Here is a 21,777-nt window from a genome sequence, read left to right as displayed (position 1 = left end):
ATGACACATTATATTGAAAAATGGCAGTTGGAAAATGGAGAGTACAAATTGTAATACTTCCTAACAAAAATAAGAGCTGTAGCGGTTCCTAAGGGGTCCTACCCCTATAAAGATGTTCCTAAGGGGCCCTACCCCTATGAGTTGTGTTGTATGTCGTGTTGTATGTTGTATGTCGTGTTGTATGTTGTGTTGTATGTCGTGTTGTATGTTGTGTTGTATGTCGTGTTGTATGTTGTTGTCGTGTTGTATGTCGTGTTGTATGTCGTGTTGTATGTTGTGTTGTATGTCGTGTTGTATGTCGTGTTGTATGTCGTGTTGTATGTTGTGACTAAAGAGCGGTCTGATGACCTCATTGGTCGACTGTACGCTGCATGTCAACATGCTGACTGATGGTCGATGTGAACGTCCTCAAGTTACTGAGTCTGAAGACATTGAGAGAATCATTTATTGCAACAGCACCTGAAGGCCTCAGAGCCTCCTCACACACACACACACACACACACTACACAAAGTAAGCTGCCAAGGCGGCCATCTTGTCTTTAGGTTTTTTGATGTTGCCCCCCCGGCGTCCTCGGCCCCGCCCCCGGCCCCGCCCCCCCCGCCTGGCGCCCCCTCCCCGGTACATGGTGGCGTGCTTGAGCTCCACCAGGTCCTGGAACACGGGGTCGCAGAACACGCAACCCGTGTGCTGCGTCTCGCCCGCCGGGAGAGGAGAGCGAGTCTTATTGAAGTCCACCGCCACCAGAGAGGCGTCGCACGCATCACAGCTGTCCTGGGACACCTGGGGGGGGGGGGGGGAGAGGGGAGGAGGGAGAGAGAGAGGGGGAGGGAGAGAGAGACACAGAGAGAGAGAGAGAGAGAGGGGGAGGGAGAGAGAGACACAGAGAGAGAGAGAGAGGGGGAGAGAGAGAGGAAGAGGGGAGAGACACAGAGAGAGAGAGGAGGAGAGACAGACAGACACACAGAGAGAGAGAGAGGGGGAGGAGAGAGGGGGAGGGAGAGAGAGAGAGAGGGGGAGGGAGAGAGAGAGGAAGAGGGAGAGAGAGACACAGAGAGAGAGAGAGAGAGAGAGAGACAGAGAGAGAGGGAGAGAGGGGGAGGAGGGAGAGGGAAGGAGGGAGAGGGAGAAAGAGAGGGGGAGGGGAGGGAGAGAGAGAGAGAGGGGAGGGAGAGAGAGAGAAGAGGGAGAGAGACACAGAGAGAGAGGAGAGAGACACAGAGAGAGAGAGAGAGGGAGAGAGAGGGGAGAGAGAGAGAGACAGAGAGGGGGAGGGAGGAGAGAGAGAGAGAGAGAGAGAGAGAGAGGGAGAGAGAGGGAAGAGGGGGGAGAGACACAGAGAGAGAGAGACCGAGAGAGAGGGGGAGAGAGGGGGGGGAGAGAGACACACAGAGAGAGACACAGAGAGAGAGGAGGGAGGGAGAGAGAGACACAGAGGAGAGTGAGAGAGAGATGGAGAGAGACACAGAGAGAGAGAGAGAGAGAGACACAGAGAGAGAGAGGGGGGGAGGAGAGAGAGACAGAGGCTCCAGGAGAGAGAGAGACACAGAGAGAGAGAGAGAGAGGAGGAGAGAGAGAAGAGGGAGAGAGAGGAAGAAAGGAGGAGGGGAGATATAGGGCGAGAGAGAGGGGGGGGAGAGAGAGAGGAAGAAGGGAGAAACAGAGAGAGTTTTCAGTCTGAACCAATAGATTTGGCTCCGAGCCACAGAGAAGTTGTGCGTGTATATACACACACACACACATATATATATATATAAATATATATATATACTGCTGTGTGCCCTGGCCTCATAATGACATCAGCTGCTCCTCACCTGAACCCGGTGAGCGTGCTCAAAGAAGTGAACCACCACGTTGCACTTGTTACACGCCATCTTCCACTTGGGTCCAGACGTGGGGTCCAGCACCAGAACCCCCCCCTCACACTCCACACACTGCCCGATGCCCAGCGCGTTGAGCGCGTGCTGGCAGGACGGGTGGGTGCACTCATGGCAGCCCATGCCTAGGAACACACACACACACACACACACACACACACATACACACATGAACACACATGCATTTTTAACTGGAAGCAGACATTTTATTTTGAAGCCCGTCTTATTGTGAAGGGCTGTGTGTGATGCTCGCGGGCGTAGCGTCGCGGTTAGCCAATAGCATGCTGGGAAATGTGAAGGTCTACGTGAGAGGCTGAAGCCCGGTGACGTGGTGCGTTTGAACACCGTGGGATATTTGAGAGACGTTGCATTTGTAGAAACGTGATGCCACGCTTTGTGATCCTCGTTCTTTCATGAAATACTTTATCGTATAACTTTATGAATCCGGGGCTTTTCCTCAGCTCTGGCAGCTCGTTGGAGCTCTCAGAGGGTCTCCAGGTGGACGTCGTGAGTTAGTCCTGATGACCAGGCCAGAAGGGCTGCAGCTGCGGTGGTCGCGGAAGCAAAAACTCGGGCATGGGAGGAGTTCGGGGAGGCCATGGAGAAGGACTTTCGGTCGGCCTCAAAGAGGTTCTGGCAAACCGTCCGACGGCTCAGGAAGGGAAAGCAGGGTCTACCCCAGGCTGTTTTCAGCGTGGGGGGGGGAGCTGCTGACCCGGACAGGGGACATCGTCGGACGGTGGAAAGAATACTTTGAGGAACTCCTAAATCCGGCCAACATGTCCCCTCTAGAGGGGGCAGTGCCTGTAGACTTGGGGGGGGGTCGCACCAATATCCCTGGCAGAGGCCGCTAAGGTTGTTAAAAAGCTCCTTGGTGGCGCCGGGGGTGGATGAGATCCGCCCTGAGATGCTGAAGGCGCTGGACATTGTTGGGCTGTCTTGGCTGACACGCCTCTTCAATGTCGCGTGGGGGTCAGGAACAGCGCCCTTGGACTGGCAGACCGGGGTGGTGGTTCCCATTTTCAAAAAGGGGGACGGAGAGTGTGCTCGAACTATCGTGGAATCACACTTCTCATTCTCCCTGGGAAAGTTTATGCCAGGGTACTGGAAAGGAGGCTCCGACCGCTGGTCGAACCTCGGATTCAAGACCAGCAGTGCGGATTCCGTCCCGGTCGTGGAACTGTGGACCAGCTCTTCACCCTCGCAAGGGTCCTCGAGGCGTCCTGGGAGTTTGCCCAACCAGTCTTCATGTGTTTTGTGGACTTGGAGAAGGCTTTCGACCGGGTCCCTCGGGAATTGTTGTGGGGGGTGCTGCGGGGGTATGGGGTCCGGACCCGTTGCTACGGGCTATCCGGTCTTTGTACCCTGCAGTAGGAGCTGTGTCCGCATCCTCGGCAGTAAGTCAGACACGTTCCCGGTGGGTGTTGGTCTCCGCCAGGGCTGCCCTTTATCACCGGTCCTGTTTGTGATTTTCATGGACAGGATATCTAGGCGCAGCCTGGGGGTGGAGCAGGTCAGGTTTGGGGGTCTTGGGATCGCCTCTCTTCTGTTTGCAGATGATGTGGTCCTGTTAGCATCCTCAGACCATGACCTCCGGCACTCACTGGGGCGTTTTGCTGCCGAGTGTGAAGCAGCAGGGATGAGAGTCAGCACCGCCAAATCTGAGGCCGTGGTGCTGTGCCGGAAACCGGTAGATTGCTCCCTCCAGGTGGGGACAGAGTGCCTGCCCCAAGCGAAGGAGTTCAAGTATCTCGGGGTCTTGTTCACGAGTGAGGGTAAGATGGAGCGGGAGATCGACAGGCGGATCGGTGCAGCTGCAGCAGTAAAACAGGCGCTGTACCGGTCTGTCTTGGTGAAGAGAGAGCTGAGCCGAAAGGCGAAGCTTTCAATTTACTGGTCGGTCTACGCTCCAATCCTCACCTATGGTCACGAACTTTGGGTAGTGACCGAAAGAACGAGGTCGCGAATACAAGCGGCCAAAATGAGTTTCCTCCGTAGGGTGGCCGGGCTCAGCCTTAGAGATCGGGTAAGGAGCTCGGACATCAGGAGGGAGCTTGGAGTCGAGCCGCTGCTCCTTCGCATCGAAAGGAGTCAGCTGAGGTGGTTCGGGCATCTGATTCGGACGCCTCCTGGACGCCTCCCGTTAGAGGTTTTCCAGGCACGTCCTACTGGGAGGAGACCCGGGGAAGACCCAGGACACGCTGGAGAGATTATATCTCCCGGCTGGCCTGGGAACGCCTCGGGATCCCCCAGAATGAGCTGGAAAGTGTCGCGGGCGAGAGGGAAGTCTGGGTCAACCTGCTGGGTCTGCTGCCCCCGCGACCCGACCCCGGAATAAGCGGATGAGAATGGATGGATGGATGGATGGACCTGCGTACCTTTCTTCATGTCCCTGAAGGGCGTGTTGCTGAAGCAGTACGGGCACAGCGGGTAGCTCTTGCCCCGCGGCCCCGACGTCCACAGCAGCAGCTCGAAGTCGTCCAGCGGGCAGCGCAGCTCCTTGTACAGCTTGATGGCTCCGTTCTGGGGGAGGCTGTACGTCTCGTCACAGTGGGAGCAGTGCAGCCGGCTGGGCTTGGTCTGGGTGGGGGGGGGGGGGGGTGGGGTTAAGACACCGTTGCTATGGCCACCGAACTTCTCAGTCAAGGTGTGTTCACCAACAGCGTATATGACGGCTTGTATTGAGAGCGTCTTTCTTTTAAAAGCATATTCATTATGTAAAAACTCTGCGTGAATGAACATTTATGAATATAACATTTTCATGAATTAAAAAATACAAAATCCATAAAAGTTTTTTTTAGGACCTTTCCAGGCCTGGAAATAACCTTTTTTTTAATTCCAGGACTTTTCCAGGTTTTTAATGAACCCGAAACTAAATGTTCATCCTCACATGAAGCGACCTCATCGCCCCGATGGCCTCCCTCGTGGTTTCCATCGCTACAGACCACTCAGTCACGACCATCACGTCGCCTACATCCTCATGATTCATTCATGCTTTTCAAGGCGCTCCCGTCTGAAATGCTAATGAAGCTTTTAAAGCTCAGCGTAGAAGGCCAGAGCACAACAGGAAGTGACGTGTGCAGCACGGCTCAACGATGAAGACATTTATCGCCACGTGGAAGTGAAGATGGTCGGTTTAGCTTCAGCAGCTTTTTGGAGGTATTTTTACTTTCTTATTGCTTGTGACGTTAACCCTTTATAGGGCACTCATTGAAATACTTTGACATTCTAAATGTCAACACTACAGTGCTATTGGAGGACATAACAATACTGATTAAAAAATATATATTGTTTATTTGGTAGAAAATCAACATCAACGAAATGACCATATATGGTTCCTCGCTCGATAAAGGGTTGCTGCACTTTTTAAATGTCAAATCCAGTAAGCTTCATTTGGAGAGGTCATTGAGACACAGGGTGTCGTTCACATCCTCATGTCAGACACAAATTACGCATCATCCTCAGAGGGCGTTACAATCTGGACACATACGACCTCCCTGACCTTTGACCTCACATCGGGTCAGGAACAACTCCCAAGAAAATAGAAGTTGCTGTAGGTGATGAGTGTGGACCGACCTGGATGTACTTCATGAAGCGGTGACACTTGCCACAGCGAGACATCGGCTTCCCCGAGGCCGCGATGGGGGAGAAGGAGACTTCCATCAGCTCGTCCATGCCTGGAGACGCACAGCAGTTCTTATACTTTGGAAAAAAGGTCCTTTGGATAGTAATTAAGAATCCATTCCTAAGCATGCTGGGTATTTTATCTGGAGATCAGTTATATGTAGTGGCAGGGTTCATCCACATGGCGGCCAATGGGTTTACAGGACTTTAAACCAAATTTCCATGACCAAACATTTTGCCACAAATATCTTAATCTGAGACAAAGAAAAGCAGCAAATGAAATTCTCCCCAATCTAGAAGTTAAATCTTTCAATGGAGGCTGTAGTTGCAGATTCACGTGATGCGTGCAGCCCTCTGTGAGCACACGTCCGGCACGTTGTCATGGTTACGGATTACTAAGGCTGGGTGCGGTGGACTTACTGGGGATGGAGTCCACGAAGTAGTGGAACTTCCTCTTGAAGATGTCCAGCGTGTGCTGCAGCACCTGCTGGAAGTTGGCCTTCCCCAGAGAGATGAGGGTGAGCTGCTTCTCCACCGCGCTGCGGATGGTGGGGAGCACCAGCTCCGCGTCTGAAGAGCCAATCACACGGCTAGCCTCAATGACAGGTGGACACGCAGCCAATCACACGGCTGATCTTACTCCGAAAAGGTGCAAATATATATGTATATATATATATAAATATATATATATATTTGCGTTTATATATATATATATATTAGTGCTGTGAAAAATAACGCGTTAACTCAGTTAATTCAATTACAGGTTTAACTAGTTTTTTTTTTGTAACGCATTTAACGCATGCGCAGAATGAGCTTCCAATCCGTCTGTTGTTGGTCGACGGGACGAAAAAAGTCACTTGCAAAATGAGCTTCCAATACACCACTTCAATCTGAACTCTGTCCGCTCTCATGCAGACGGTCTGTTCATCGGTAATGATCCTTCCGCAGGTTCACCTCCGGAAACCTTGTGACGACTCTTACTTCCTGTAGATCAGGGTCTCAACACGTCGATCGCGACCTGCCAGTCGATCGCGGCGTAGTGTCGGTAGATCGCATGACATGAAAGAGATTGGCCCGCCCCCTGACATGTTCTCTAGAGCACGTCTTTGTTCTTTTATTAAACAAAACGTCTGTTGTTGATCGTATCTCCACAGCAGCATGTCATTTCTGTCTCTTCGCGTTGCGTTAACACTTATCGATCTCCGTCTCGCGCCACAGAGCTCCGTGCTGGCGCATCGACCGAGCAAAACAAAAGTCACTTGTCAATCTGTCCACCTGTCCGGGCCGGTGAGGTTTCAGCTTTGCAGCGGTGTCCCCGCCGTCCCTTTCATCACGGCCCAGTTCATGAAGAAAACCCACACAGTCAGTTTGCCTCAGCAGCTGCTAGAGGAAGACTAGAGGCCTTTAGATTGTATCATGGTGGAGTTAATGGTTGACAAACAAGAGAAAAATGCTCTGTTTAACCCTCCTGTTACCTTTACATTTACTAACATATTTTACCCTCGGGGTCAATTTGACCGCAGCAATTAAAACCTCCAGAAAATTATTAGAATTAATATTGGTTCCCAAGTTTAAGTGTGAGGTACTTTATGTTTGTTTGTTGACTACCTAAATAGCCCTTTAAATAAATGAAAAAGTTGATATTTCTTATATGTTTGACACAGTGAAAAACAGCCTGGGGTCAAATTGACCCCAAAGAACACCGACATTAAACATTGAATGGGGTCAAATGGACCCGAAAGGTAACAGGAGGGTTAAACATTCTGTTTAGGATGAAGATGTATTAATGTTCCATATGGAAGAAAACTGCTAAATAACTGCTGAGTTGCAGCACCATTGTATAGAAGAATGTATAAATGTATATATCCGTCTTTTGTCATAAATCTCTATGTTCTCACAAAATATACTGAGAATATCGGTAATATGTGATTAATCATGATTAATCCACAAAAACCTGTGATTAATCCGATTAAAATTTTTAATCGTTTCACAGCCCTAATTTTTATATATAGATATATACATTTATAAATATATTATATTTATATAAATAATATAAATGTTTATCTATATAAATAAAAATATATAGATATATATAAATATATATATGTATATATATATATATATAAATATATATATGTATATTTATATACACACATACAGTTAACCTAGCGATCAAAGATGATTCTGTTCTTTAAATCCCATATACGTGTCAGAGAATATGCATTCATTCATTAATAATTATAGTCTAATGACCTGTCTTGTAGTAACCAGGACAATCATTAATAATAATAATAATAATAATAATAATACTAATAGTCTAATGACCTGTCTTGTAGTAACCGTGCACCAGGACCACGCCCAGGTTGGTTGGCTTCAACTTGCGTCCATTCTCCACGGTCACATAGTTCCTCTGGCAGATGTTGTTGATGTGGACCGGGATGCTGGCGTCTGTACCTGAGGACGGAGGACATTAAGGACATTAAGGACAGAGGACACGAGAGCTGGGTATTAACTTGTATCGATTTGCAAATATTACAAAGCCTTGATTGGTGATCCACCATCGTATCTTAAGGAGCTTGTAGTACCACATTACCCCACTAGAGAGCTTGTAGTACCATATTACCCCACTAGAGAGCTTGTAGTACCATATTACCCCACTAGAGAGCTTGTAGTACCATATTACCCCACTAGAGAGCTTGTAGTACCATGTTACCCCACTAGAGAGCTTGTAGTACCATGTTACCCCACTAGAGAGCTTGTAGTACCATGTTACCCCACTAGAGAGCTTGTAGTACCATGTTACCCCACTAGAGGGCTTGTAGTACCATATTACCCCACTAGAGAGCTTGTAGTACCATATTACCCCACTAGATAGCTTGTAGTACCATGTTACCCCACTAGAGAGCTCATAGTACCATATTACCCAACTAGAGGGCTTGTAGTACCATATTACCCCACTAGAGAGCCTGTAGTACCATATTACCCCACTAGAGAGCTTGTAGTACCATGTTACCCCACTAGAGAGCTTGTAGTACCATGTTACCCCACTAGAGAGCTTGTAGTACCATGTTACACCACTAGAGAGCTTGTAGTCCCATGTTACCCCACTAGAGAGCTTGTAGTACCATGTTACCCCACTAGAAAGCTTGTAGTACCATATTACCCACTAGAGAGCTTGTAGTCCCATATTACCCCACTAGAGAGCTTGTAGTACCATATTACCCCACTAGAGAGCTTGTAGTACAATATTACCCCACTAGAGAGCTTGTAGGACCATATTACCCCACTAGAGGGCTTGTAGTACCATATTACCCCACTAGAGAGCTTGTAGGACCATATTACCCGACTAGAGGGCTTGTAGTACCATATTACCCCACTAGAGAGCTTGTAGGACCATATTACCCCACTAGAGGGCTTGTAGTACCATATTACCCACTAGAGAGCTTGTAGTACCATATTACCCCACTAGAGAGCTTGTAGGACCATATTACCCCACTAGAGGGCTTGTAGTACCATATTACCCCACTAGAGAGCTTGTAGTACCATGTTACCCTACTAGAGGGCTTGTAGTACCATATTACCCCACTAGAGAGCTTGTAGTACCATATTACCCCACTAGAGGGCTTGTAGTACCATATTACCCACTAGAGAGCTTGTAGTACCATATTACCCCACTAGAGAGCTTGTAGGACCATATTACCCCACTAGAGGGCTTGTAGTACCATATTACCCCACTAGAGAGCTTGTAGTACCATGTTACCCTACTAGAGGACTTGTAGTACCATCTTACCCCACTAGAGGCTTGTAGTACCATATTACCCCACTAGAGGGCTTGTGGTACCATATTACCCACTAGAGGCTTGTGGTACCACATTACCCCACTAGAGCTTGTAGTACCATATTACCCCACTAGAGAGCTTGTAGTTCCATATTACCCCACTAGAGAGCCTGTAGTACCACATTACCCCACTAGAGCTTGTAGTACCATGTTACCCCACTAGAGAGCTTGTAGTACCATATTACCCCACTAGAGGGCTTGTAGTACCATGTTACCCCACTAGAGAGCTTGTAGTACCATGTTACCCCACTAGAGAGCTTGTAGTACCATATTACCCCACTAGAGAGCTTGTAGTACCATATTACTCCACTAGAGCTTGTAGTACCATGTTACCCCACTAGAGAGCTTGTAGTACCATGTTACCCCACTAGAGAGCTTGTAGTACCATATTACTCCACTAGAGAGCTTGTAGTACCATGTTACCCCACTAGAGAGCTTGTAGTACCATATTACCCCACTAGAGAGCTTGTAGTACCATGTTACCCCACTAGAGAGCTTGTAGTACCACATTACCCCACTAGAGAGCTTGTAGTACCATATTACCCCACTAGAGAGCTTGTAGTACCACATTACCCCACTAGAGAGCTTGTAGTACCATGTTACTCCACTAGAGAGCTTGTAGTACCATGTTAGTCCACTAGAGAGCTTGTAGTACCATATTACCCCACTAGAGAGCTTGTAGTACCATATTACCCCACTAGAGAGCTTGTAGTACCATGTCCCCCCACTAGAGAGCTTGTAGGACCATATTATGTTCATGGATGCTTTCTGTACAGACTGCTGTAGACCTCCTCCCGCTCCCCCCCCCCCCCCAGAACTCGTACCAATGCCGTGTTTCTCCATGAGGGTGATGAGCTCCGCCTCCGTCAGGTAGTCCGGGGGGCTGGTCTGCTTCTCCACCAGCTTGATCTCGTCCACCGTGAACGTGTCTCCGCGCTCACAGACGGGCATGGCCTCCTCCAGAGGGATGGCCTGCCACGGCATCACCACCGTGAAGCCTGGGAACACAGGGAGACACCTGTAAACTCCTGGTGTGTGGAACCCAGCTGCAGCAGGTGGAGGTCCCCACCTGGCGAGATCAAGGTCTTGCCGCTACACGAGAAGGCCTCTTTGCCGATGGTGAAGTCGATGGTGGTCTGCAGGTATTTGCAGTCCTCACTGACGGTGGCAATGAAGTGCCGCGTGATGTATTCGTACAGCCGCCAGCCTTCACTTCCTGTGGAGAGCCGAGGAGGAAGAACCGGGGTCAGGGGGGTCACAGCGAAGGGTCCGTTTCATCCATGATGCATCATGTAGTCATGTGACTCACCCAGCTCCCCTTCGGAGGCGGCACGCATGGGAGTGATGGGCGGATGGTCCCCGACGTCGGCTCCTTTCCTGGGCCGGTTTAAACCAGTCGAAAGCAGAGCCTTCACCTGAGGGAGGAGGGGTAGACATTCATGTTCACCCACAATGCACCACGGGCCTTGAAGGCACCAGGGCATAACGCTTTCAGACCTTCAGTCCTGGAGACTCCGCCCCCTCATGTAGACTTTCCTCTTGATGGTCTGATAGTGAGACCTGAACCAGGTTCACCTGGAGAGACCTAGAGATGCTGCTAGAGGCTGAGAGGCTGAGGGGGACGCTTAGGATACACTGAGCTCCTCTCTCCTCTCCTCTCTCCTTATGGACGCTTAGGATACACTGAGCTCCTCTCTCCTCCTCTCTCCTTATGGACGCTTAGGATACACTGAGCTCCTCTCTCCTCTCCTCTCTCCTTATGGACGCTTAGGATACACTGAGCTCCTCTCTCCTCTCCTCTCTCCTTATGGACGCTTAGGATACACTGAGCTCCTCTCTCCTTATGGACATTTAGGATACACTGAGCTCCTCTCTCCTCTCTCCTTATGGACGCTTAGGATACACTGAGCTCCTCTCTCCTCTCTCCTTATGGACGCTTAGGATACACTGAGCTCCTCTCTCCTCTCTCCTTATGGACGTTTAGGATACACTGAGCTCCTCTCTCCTCTCCTCTCTCCTTATGGATGTTTAGGATACACTGAGCTCCTCTCTCCTCTCCTGTCTCCTTATGGACGTTTAGGATACACTGAGCTCCTCTCTCCTCTCTCCTTATGGACGCTTAGGATACACTGAGCTCCTCTCCTCTCTCCTTATGGATGTTTAGGATACACTGAGCTCCTCTCTCCTCTCCTCTCTCCTTATGGACGTTTAGGATACACTGAGCTCCTCTCTCTTCTCCTCTCTCCTTATGGATGTTTAGGATACACTGAGCTCCTCTCCTCTCCTCTCTCCTTATGGACGCTTAGGATACACTGAGCTCCTCTCTCCTCTCCTCTCTCCTTATGGACGTTTAGGATACACTGAGCTCCTCTCTCCTCTCCTCTCTCCTTATGGATGTTTAGGATACACTGAGCTCCTCTCTCCTCTCCTGTCTCCTTATGGACGCTTAGGATACACTGAGCTCCTCTCTCCTCTCTCCTTATGGACGCTTAGGATACACTGAGCTCCTCTCCTCTCCTCTCTCCTTATGGACGTTTAGGATACACTGAGCTCCTCTCTCCTCTCTCCTTATGGACGTTTAGGATACACTGAGCTCCTCTCTCCTCTCCTCTCTCCTTATGGACGTTTAGGATACACTGAGCTCCTCTCTCCTCTCTCCTTATGGACGCTTAGGATACACTGAGCTCCTCTCTCCTCTCCTCTCTCCTTATGGACGCTTAGGATACACTGAGCTCCTCTCTCCTCTCCTCTCTCCTTATGGACGTTTAGGATACACTGAGCTCCTCTCTCCTCTCTCCTTATGGACGCTTAGGATACACTGAGCTCCTCTCTCCTCTCTCCTTATGGATGTTTAGGATACACTGAGCTCCTCTCTCTCTCCTCTCTCCTTATGGACGCTTAGGATACACTGAGCTCCTCTCTCCTCTCCTCTCTCCTTATGGACGTTTAGGATACACTGAGCTCCTCTCTCCTCTCTCCTTATGGACGCTTAGGATACACTGAGCTCCTCTCTCCTCTCCTCTCTCCTTATGGACGCTTAGGATACACTGAGCTCCTCTCCTCTCCTCTCTCCTTATGGACGTTTAGGATACACTGAGCTCCTCTCTCCTCTCCTCTCTCCTTATGGATGTTTAGGATACACTGAGCTCCTCTCCTCTCTCCTTATGGATGCTTAGGATACACTGAGCTCCTCTCTCCTCTCCTCTCTCCTTATGGACGCTTAGGATACACTGAGCTCCTCTCTCCTCTCTCCTTATGGACGTTTAGGATACACTGAGCACCTCTCTCCTCTCTCCTTATGGATGAATGTTCATCTCTCCAGCACACATTACTAACTCTGCTTCCTCTCCAGAGTCCTTGTGACTCCACGTCTCATCGGCTCCATCGGGCCTGGCTGGGTCGGATGCCCCCTGGTCAGGACTAAGACCTGGTCCCACAGTGGTCTCACCTCCTCTGCCCACATGGGGTTGCTGGCCTGAAGCTTCAGGGTCCCCTTCAGGTCAAAGTTCTCTGGGTAGTGGGTAGTTTCAGTCCGCGGGTAGCTGATGTAGCCCTGGATGTACAGGCGCTCCGCAATCTGCATGGTGTGCTGGGGACCCATGCCTGAGACATCACAAAGACCACAAGGGGTTCTCGACAGTTTCATAGAGTCTTAAAAAGTAGGATGGGAGTCCGAGCCTCCAGTTATGGACAGAAACATGATTGCCCTCATTCATAAAACAAAAATTATTCCCGGTTGAAAGGATATGCTCATTAAAAAATGTTTAAACACAAGCTATTTGATGACATCACCTCGGGATCTGGAAGTTGCAGACATTTCACTGTTTTCTAAATAAGTACATGCATACGCACATTAAAAAGATCCCAGATATTCCCGTGGTTCAGGGAACTTCCCTGAACCATTGCCCCAATCCCCTCCACAGCTGAGCCTAACCACGCCCCAGCCACCACCGTTCCCTCTTCATGACCTGGAGCAGAACTCATAGTCGCGTTGATGTGAACATACCTAAGGAGGAGCTGCCCACCCTCAGCATCTCCACGGTGTTCAGGGCCTGAGGCCTCTGCTTGGCCTTCTCCTTCTTACTCACAGACTCCACCTGCATGAAGACACACCGCGTGACACAGGGGTCACACACACGTTGACCAATGGGATTACAGGACCTTTCCATGACCTTTCCATGACCTTCAACATAATTTCCATGACCAAACATATTGTGAAATCTCGGTGTATATACACGAGTAAAGTGCATGAGAGAAAATAGTTTGATTAAAAGAATTAACATTTGTATAAATGTTTATTCTTTTAATCAGACTGCGTAAATGAACATACGAATATAACTAATTTCCAGGACTTTCATAAAACTTTTGAGATAATTTTTTTTTTAAAGGACTTCTCCAGGCCTGGAAATAACCTTTCTTTTTTATTCCAGGACTTTCCCGGGTTTTCCATAACCGTATGAACAGCGTTTAAGATGATGTCATCAGCACTCCCACAAAATGCTCTTATGTTAGTTCTGTTTCCAGTTTAAGTTTCTTTAATATTTTGTGATTTGAAATCCAGGAAACACGCAAAAGGTACAAAAATCTATCCCATCAAAATAAATATGTGAAAAAAAGCACAAATATTTAAAATAAAGCAAAGAATACAGACAAACTATGAGCTTCTCCACAACGCTACAGCTCCCAACAGGATCTGTACGAATACAGTACATCTTAAATAAGGATGTCATTCCAGTTTCATCAGTCAGGCTTTAGTTTCCATATTCTAAAACAAACTAAACAACAATACATCATTAGTTGACGTACCTTCGCCTCCCTGGAAGTCTTGGTCAGGTTGACGAACATCTGGCCCACGTCCCTGTCGAAGACCCTCACCCGGGTCCAGTCCAGGGTCAGCGGGCTGTCCTTCCCTCTGAACACCTGAGCAGGACACAGCGGTCAGAACAGGAGGAGGAAGGAGTCGTCTCTCTAAGGCAGGGGTATCACATCAGCATCATGCCTGCCCTCAAAGGGTTGCATCTGTAACATCTTGTTAAATAACTGTCAATGCATTTATTTAACAATATAAATGCATTATTATTTATTCTAGTTTAAAGAAAATATTGTACATATATACAAAAATATATATGCAAACGTCTAATATTTTAAAATAAATCCATTTAATTAAAATGATGTTTATTATAACCCACATTACTATATCACAGATCAAATGCACGTTATTACATTAACTTAAAATGACCTTCAAAATAAAAGCACAGGATTTTATTCTCTTCATTTATTTTAAAGTGATCGTATTTGACACCTGTGCTCTAAGGGGATGGAACCAGGGGGCCTACCTTGGCCTGCAGGACCCAGTACGTCTCCGGTTTGAAGGACTGGATCTTGTCGTGGCGCTCCACACAGAAGCCCAGCGTCGGGGTCTGGCACGGGCCGAACGAGATCAGGGACGAGTCCAGGTTGCCGTACTTACCCTGGAAGTACTTGGTCTGGAACCTGAGTAGTAGACCAGCAAAGGACGGGGGTAATCAAACTCATGGAGCACGGAATTAAGAATCCCCTAGAGGGCCTTCAGGTACCCCCGAGAGGGCCTTCAGTTACCCCCTAGAGGGCCTTCATGTACCCCCGAGAGGGCCATCATGTACCCCCGAGAGGGCCTTCAGGTACCCCCGAGAGGGCCTTCAGTTACCCCCTAGAGGGCCTTCATGTACCCCCTAGAGGGCCTTCAGGTACCCCCGAGAGGGCCTTCATGTACCCCCTAGAGGGCCTTCAGGTACCCCCTAGAGGGCCTTCATGTACCCCCTAGAGGGCCTTCAGGTACCCCAGAGGGCCTTCATGTACCCCAGAGGGCCTTCAGGTACCCCCGAGAGGGCCTTCATGTACCCCCTAGAGGGCCTTCATGTACCCCCTAGAGGGCCTTCAGGTACCCCCGAGAGGGCCATCATGTACCCCCGAGAGGGCCTTCAGGTACCCCCTAGAGGGCCTTCATGTACCCCCTAGAGGGCCTTCCCGTACCCCTGAGAGGGCCTTCATGTACCCCCTAGAGGGCCTTCAGGTACCCCCTAGAGGGCCTTCCCGTACCCCTGAGAGGGCCTTCATGTACCCCCTAGAGGGCCTTCAGGTACCCCTGAGAGGGCCTTCAGGTACCCCTGAGAGGGCCTTCATGTACCCCCTAGAGGGCCTTCAGGTACCCCCGAGAGGGCCTTCCCGTACCCCCTAGAGGGCCTTCACGTAGCCCCTAGAGGGTCTTCCCGTACCCCTTAGAGGGCCTTCAGGTACCCCCTAGAGGGTCTTCCCGTACCCCCTAGAGGGCCTTCAGTTACCCCCTAGAGGGCCTTCCCGTACCCCCTAGAGGGTCTTCATGTAGCCCCTAGAGGGCCTTCCCGTACCCCCTAGAGGGTCTTCATGTACCCCCTAGAGGGCCTTCATGTACCCCCTAGAGGGCCTTCATGTAGCCCCTAGAGGGCCTTCATATAGCCCCTAGAGGGCCTTCATGTACCCCCATTTGAGAACCACATTAAAGCGTTATCTAAATGGACTCGAGCAGCACGGTACCGGGTGAAGGCGCAGCCGATGCGCAGGTCCAGCTCCTGCCGGGCGTCCACCGCCAGCGCCTCGTTGCGGTTGGGCTCCCCGAGGGACGCCATGGCGTTCCAGATGTCGGTGTCGGTGATGGAGCTGAACTTGGCGCGGTACACCGTCTGGTCCCTGGCGCCGCCCTGGTTCATCACGGGCTGGACGGCATCCAGAACCTGAGAGGACCACAAGAGGACAATACAGACCAATGATTATGTAACGGTGATGTCGTCGATGTGACACCCTGACATCGTTATCCATACGCCACGTGAACACCTGGAGTACCTCAAAGCAGATGTTCTCTCCTTCCTTGTCACAGTCCAGCCACAGCACCACGTAGTCACAGCCTCTGGCTTCCACCTGAAGGACAGGAGGAGCGTCACTACCCACAATGCACTGAGGGCCAGTGTCTTCAGCGCCCCCTGCTGGTCAGCAGCCTCACTGACCTGGAGGAACTTGACCATGTTGAGTTTGGGGTTGGCCTCCTTCTTCTCCGTGGGGGCCTTGCTGAAGAGCTCTGCAGGGTCCACCTTGTCCCAGTTGTTGTACACGCCTGAGACAACAAGAGCCTTCATGAGGAAACATAGGCCGCATATACACATGTACATATGTATTTGTACATATGTATATTTACATATACACATATATATATATATGTACCTGTATTTGTGTGTATGTATGTGTGTTTGTATGTGTGTATATATATATAATATATATATGTATGTGTGTGTTACTGCTTCTGGATCAATCAATTTCAACAGCTCCTTCAGACAAAGCAAGCAGAAGTTCTTCATCGTGTGTGTGTGTGTGTGTGTGTGTGTGTGTGTGTGTGTTTCCATGCTGACCCACCGATGAAGTCCAGGCTCATCACGTGACCACACACTGACGTCATCTTGAAGCGAACACTCTGGCCCTGGAAGCTCCCCAAGTATTCATGAACAGAGCACGCCCCGTTCAGCCCCTTACGACTCGTACACGAGCCTGGAGGGGGGGGGGGGGGAGAGAGGAGAGAGAGAGGAGAGAGGGAGGAGGGAGGACAGAGGAGGGAGGAGAGGGGAGAGATGCTCAGTCAGTCGTCATTTAAGAAGTTTACGAAATGAAGAAGTGATCAAGAGCAGAGATAACATCGCTCTGCCCACAGTGCATGTTGAACTGCCCTTGAGCAAGGCACTGTACCCCCTCTCATGGCTGCTGAAGGAACAGGGACACAAACCGATGAGCCTCAGAGAAACGAACATCTCTAGTTATGAGAGAGTCCAAGGCCTCATCGCTTCCTGTCGCTTCTCAGTTAGTGTTTTTAAACTTGTTTCTCAAATAGTATAAAGAAGAACATTTAATGTTATGACTGTTGTGGTCGTTTGTGAGATTTGACGTGGTTGTCATCCTGTGCCGGATGGGAAAACACTGAAATTAAAACAGTTTAGAATAAAGCCAATATTTAAGATGTCGTGAGATTAAAGTTGATTCTCTTGGTGTGTCAGGATATAAATATGGATTTTTAGTCAAACTTTTCAAAAGCGTTCACCAACGTAACCATGAGTGAGGGAGGAGGTCACGGCGAGGAGCACGAGGCGCTAATGGCCGTCTCTCCGTTAGCTACCTGGCTCAATGCTACGCGGTGACGTCATCACTGAATACTAATTAATCTCTCAAGGCTGAATGCTAATGAAGGAACATGGACATAAACGATGATGATGAGACTCAGAGAGACCAATATGCCCCCCCACCCCCAAGGACCAGGGACATATAAAGAGAGGCCGGTCCAGATGCCGGTCCCAGAGCTCCACCACCGACCCCACGACAATAAGCAGACGCTCCATCGCACCAGTCAGGACCTTCTGCCATGGAACAGGTAAGGTACCCGCCTTCATGACGAGGAGAACAGTTATACTTTTAAAGGGTTTCCAATTGTACTTAATTAATACCGTCGCACCAATATGAACCATTAATATTCGTGGCTGTGAGGTCTCTTCCCAGCACATGAGATGTGGGACAGAATCTCCCGTCCTCCAACTGCAGCTCATTGAGCCAATGTAAAAAAATGAGGAATTTCATAGTCAACCTGTTTGATTATAATGTGATTAGTTTGTGTGCGATAGGAAGAAGAAAGGTCAGACAAGTGATTAGAATACATCGTTGGGGGATCATCACAATGACTTTCATTATAATCCGTCCAGTAAATAGAGATATTTTAGTTTGGACCGACCATCACTACGGCTGCTGGCGTTAAATACAAGAACTAGAGTTGCAGTCGAGGTGGGAATACAACATTTAAAAAAACATACGGGGTCAGATCAGCTTCAAGACCTGCAAATGCACACAGAGACTCACAAATACAAACAAAGATTCACAAACACAAAGATTCACAAATACAAAGATTCACAAATACAAACACAAAGATTCACAAATGCAAACACAAAGATTCACAAATACAAACACAAAGATTCACAAACACAAAGATTCACAAATACAAACACAAAGATTCACAAACACAAAGATTCACAAATGCAAACGCAAAGATTCACAAACGCAAAGATTCACAAACACAAAGATTCACAAACACAGATTCACAAACACAAAGATTCACAAATACAAACACAAAGATTCACAAATACAAACACAAAGATTGACAAACACACAGATTCACAAATACAAACACAAAGATTCACAAATACAAACACAAAGATTCACAAATACAAAGATTCACAAATACAAAGATTCACAAAAGCAGCAGCGCGATTCTCAAAGCGTGTTTCCGCCACGGAGCGCTCAGCCTCCCGCGCTGCGGCGTCTCTCCTGCAGCTGCTGAGGCTCGTGCTGCTGAGCCTGCTGGCCGCCCAGCGCTGTGGGGCCATGCCACTGGGAGACCAGTGCGTGGACCAGGCCTTCTGCAGCTACAGCCTGCAGGACTACTACAGCCAGCTGGTCAACCTGCCCAGCCGCATCAACGAGCGCAGCATCGCCACCTGGACCTACGTGTGAGTACCTGCACCTGGACCACGGCAACACCAGGCTGAAGCCACTGGAACATGTTGTGGAGGAGACGTGTTGGTTCTATTCTGAAGGGTGTGAACCGTTGCACAGCCAGAAGAATTTATAGATTCCTGACAAGCTCATAGAGGTAGAGATATGTAGATAGAGGTAGATGGATAGATACAGGTAAAGGCTCTCTACCTCTATCTATCTATCTCTCTCTAACTCTCGAGTAGAGAGATAGATAGATGTAGATATATAGAGAGATATATAGATATAGGTAGAGAGGTAGATAGATAGAGGTAGAGATAGAGAAGTAGATATAGTTAGAGAAGTAGATAGAGGTAGATGGATAGATACAGGTAAAGGCTCTCTACCTCTATCTATCTATCTCTAACTCTCTAGTAGAGAGATAGAGAGATGTAGATATATAGAGAGAGATATAGATAGGTAGATATATAGAGAGGTAGATAGATAGAGGTAGAGATAGATAAGTAGATATAGGTAGAGTAGATAGAGGTAGATAGATAGATACAGGTAAAGACTCTACCTCTATCTATCTCTCTAACTCTCTCGTAGAGAGATAGATAGATGTAGATATATAGAGAGAGATATAGATAGGTAGAGAGAGGTAGAGATAGATAAGTAGATATAGGTAGAGTAGATAGAGGTAGATAGATAGATACAGGTAAAGACTCTACCTCTATCTATCTATCTCTCTCTAACTCTCTAGTAGAGAGATAGATAGATGTAGATATATAGAGAGATAGATAGATAGGTAGATATAGGTAGAGAGGATAGGTAGATAGATGTATAGAGATCTAGAGAAATAGATAGATCCTATATTAATCCTGCAAGAAAGAATCTTCCGCTGCAGCAGTATTTAATCTAAGCTGTTTCATTATACGTATCTTTTTTTGTCAATTCCCTCTGTTCTATACGTGTGGCTCATGTTTAAGCACCAACACACCGAAGAAATACAATTGAAGGAGTCAAAAGCGACGTCTCAATGTCTGCCTGCCCGTCGCCTCTCACCAGGGAGAACATCGACCTGAACCGGGTGCCGCAGGTCATCCACGAGGCCAGCTGCCACACCGGCCACTCCTGCCGGGGCCTGGACACGACCTTCGGCCTGGAGACCATCCCCGTGTCCCTGAGGATGCCGGTGCTCAAGAAGAACCCCAGCTGCTTCCCCACGGCCAGCTACTCCCTGGACTTTGAGCTGGTCACCATCGCTTGTATATGTGCCATCTCCAGGCACAGCTGAAGGCCCGGCGGCGCCAACGTCTACTGAGAACCTCGGGGAGCGCCAAGAGAACGTGTTTGTGACATCGTGCGTGAAGATGATGCCTTCTGGGAAATAGTCCATTTAGACTCATTGTCGCCGTTTTCTAGTCGCTATAATAAAAAAAAGTCACCATTCCAGTATGTGTCGTCTTTATCCTGCCACATCTCAAAGAGTAATAAACCCCAAAGAAGAGGGGCTCAAACACGCCCAGCCACACCTGTCTACCTGTTGATGATGATGTAGAATAAGCTTAGGACACCGGTGTTACGGTTTAGGAAGCCACCGTGTTAACTGGCGACTTTGAACCGAACGCGTCCGTTGTTGTCGTCGTGACAGCTGTTGAAAATAGTGCTACATTGTTTAATTTTGTATATTATTATGTATACGAGAGGGTTTGACGCTGTATTACACAATTAAACCAAGCAGGCATTCACGAGGACAGCTATACGTGTTCTCTATCCTATATTTTTCGAACGGCGATAACAACGGACGCGTTCGGGCTGAAAAGTCGCCAGTTAACACGGTCGCCTGTAAAACCGTAACACCGTAACAACGGATAGAGAACACGTACAGCTGTCTTCGTGAATGCCTGCTTGGTTTAATTGTGTAATATAGTGTAAAAGCTACGTGTTCGCTTCCAATTTTGAACCGCTGTCTGTAACTACGACGACACCAACAGACGCGTTCGGTTCAGTCTAGTTTAAGCGTCTTTGTGCATTCAGAAAAGCACGATATAAGTTTGAATTATTAAAGTCGCCAGTTAACACGGTCGCCTGTTAAACCGTAACACCCGTGCGTCTTCAGATGAAGCATCAAGTCCTTAATAAATACACGGCGATCAAAACATAACCTTCTGCATTCTCAATGCGAAGGTAATGAAGTTGATGCTAACAATTCCTGCAGGTGTCTCCACTTTAGTTGATTACTGACAAACCCAAACCGGTGTGTATAAAGCAGTGAGGACCAGGCGGTGTTACTGAACCGCTTACGCATTATTTGGACAGTATTGTACGACAGGAAGGAGTATATTGCTCCTCAAATGGCAAGAAAAGGGCAATTAACAAAGATGAACATATCATAATAACCCTTAAAAGTGAAGGTATTTCCTTTAGAGAAATTGATTATGTAGAATTAAAATACCTTGCATTAAAATTAGCAGTGAGTACAAGAGTTCAGCCAAGGGCTGTGCGAAAGGTCTGCAGGAGAGTCCTCAAGGAAAAGTTATTTAGAAAGTAAGATTTAGAAGTATAATTACTTGTTAAACCCGTTCAGTAAAATGTAAACATTACTATGTTACGTTCTTTAAAGGGGAAGTGATGTCATATGGACCTCTGAAAGTAAAGAACCCATCACAGCGATGCCCGCCGACCTTTGGAGAGGATCTTGGCGATGGACAGCGCCAAGGAAGGCTTCTCGGCCACCATCAGCACCGTCCTCATGGCGGAAGAAGCGCGGGCACGAGCACGAGCACGAGCGTGAACCGTCCTGAGAGCGGAGCGTTCGCCTTCCTTTCCGCCGCCGGACCGAACCACCACCTCAAAGAAACTAACGCCGCTTTAGCAAAACATTGCTAGCAGAACCGGCTAAGAAGCACCAGAGCGGCCAT

The 21,777-nt window shown here is 48.6% G+C and overlaps 1 protein-coding gene across 3 annotated transcripts; it reads right to left on the bottom strand.

The window, feature by feature from the left end:
- Nucleotides 1-427: 427 nt before the first annotated feature.
- On the bottom strand, nt 428-21,773 carry top3b (DNA topoisomerase III beta). Of its 3 annotated transcripts, none has more exons than XM_056419708.1 (18): nt 21,541-21,773; nt 16,760-16,891; nt 16,357-16,463; nt 16,196-16,270; nt 15,890-16,086; nt 14,674-14,830; nt 14,144-14,257; nt 13,344-13,434; nt 12,786-12,940; nt 10,647-10,752; nt 10,407-10,553; nt 10,162-10,335; nt 7,825-7,953; nt 5,920-6,069; nt 5,452-5,552; nt 4,254-4,455; nt 1,813-2,000; nt 428-781 (listed from the first exon to the last, which is right to left on the bottom strand). In XM_056419708.1, exons 1-18 carry the CDS (start codon nt 21,608-21,610, stop codon nt 503-505), a joined length of 2,574 nt encoding a protein of 857 aa, XP_056275683.1. In that variant the 5' UTR covers nt 21,611-21,773; the 3' UTR covers nt 428-502. The 3 variants fall into 3 exon arrangements, with proteins under 3 accessions (XP_056275683.1, XP_056275684.1, XP_056275682.1); XM_056419709.1 differs by having other exon boundaries at nt 21,501-21,573; XM_056419707.1 differs by lacking the exon at nt 21,541-21,773 and adding an exon at nt 19,919-20,267.
- Between the last annotated feature and the right edge of the window lie 4 nt (nt 21,774-21,777).

Source organism: Pseudoliparis swirei, chromosome 7, assembly GCF_029220125.1.
Source record: "Pseudoliparis swirei isolate HS2019 ecotype Mariana Trench chromosome 7, NWPU_hadal_v1, whole genome shotgun sequence".
NCBI lineage: Eukaryota > Metazoa > Chordata > Actinopteri > Perciformes > Liparidae > Pseudoliparis > Pseudoliparis swirei.
The sequence above is the reverse complement of the archived record's forward strand: the minus strand, read 5'-3'. Positions and strand labels throughout refer to the sequence as shown.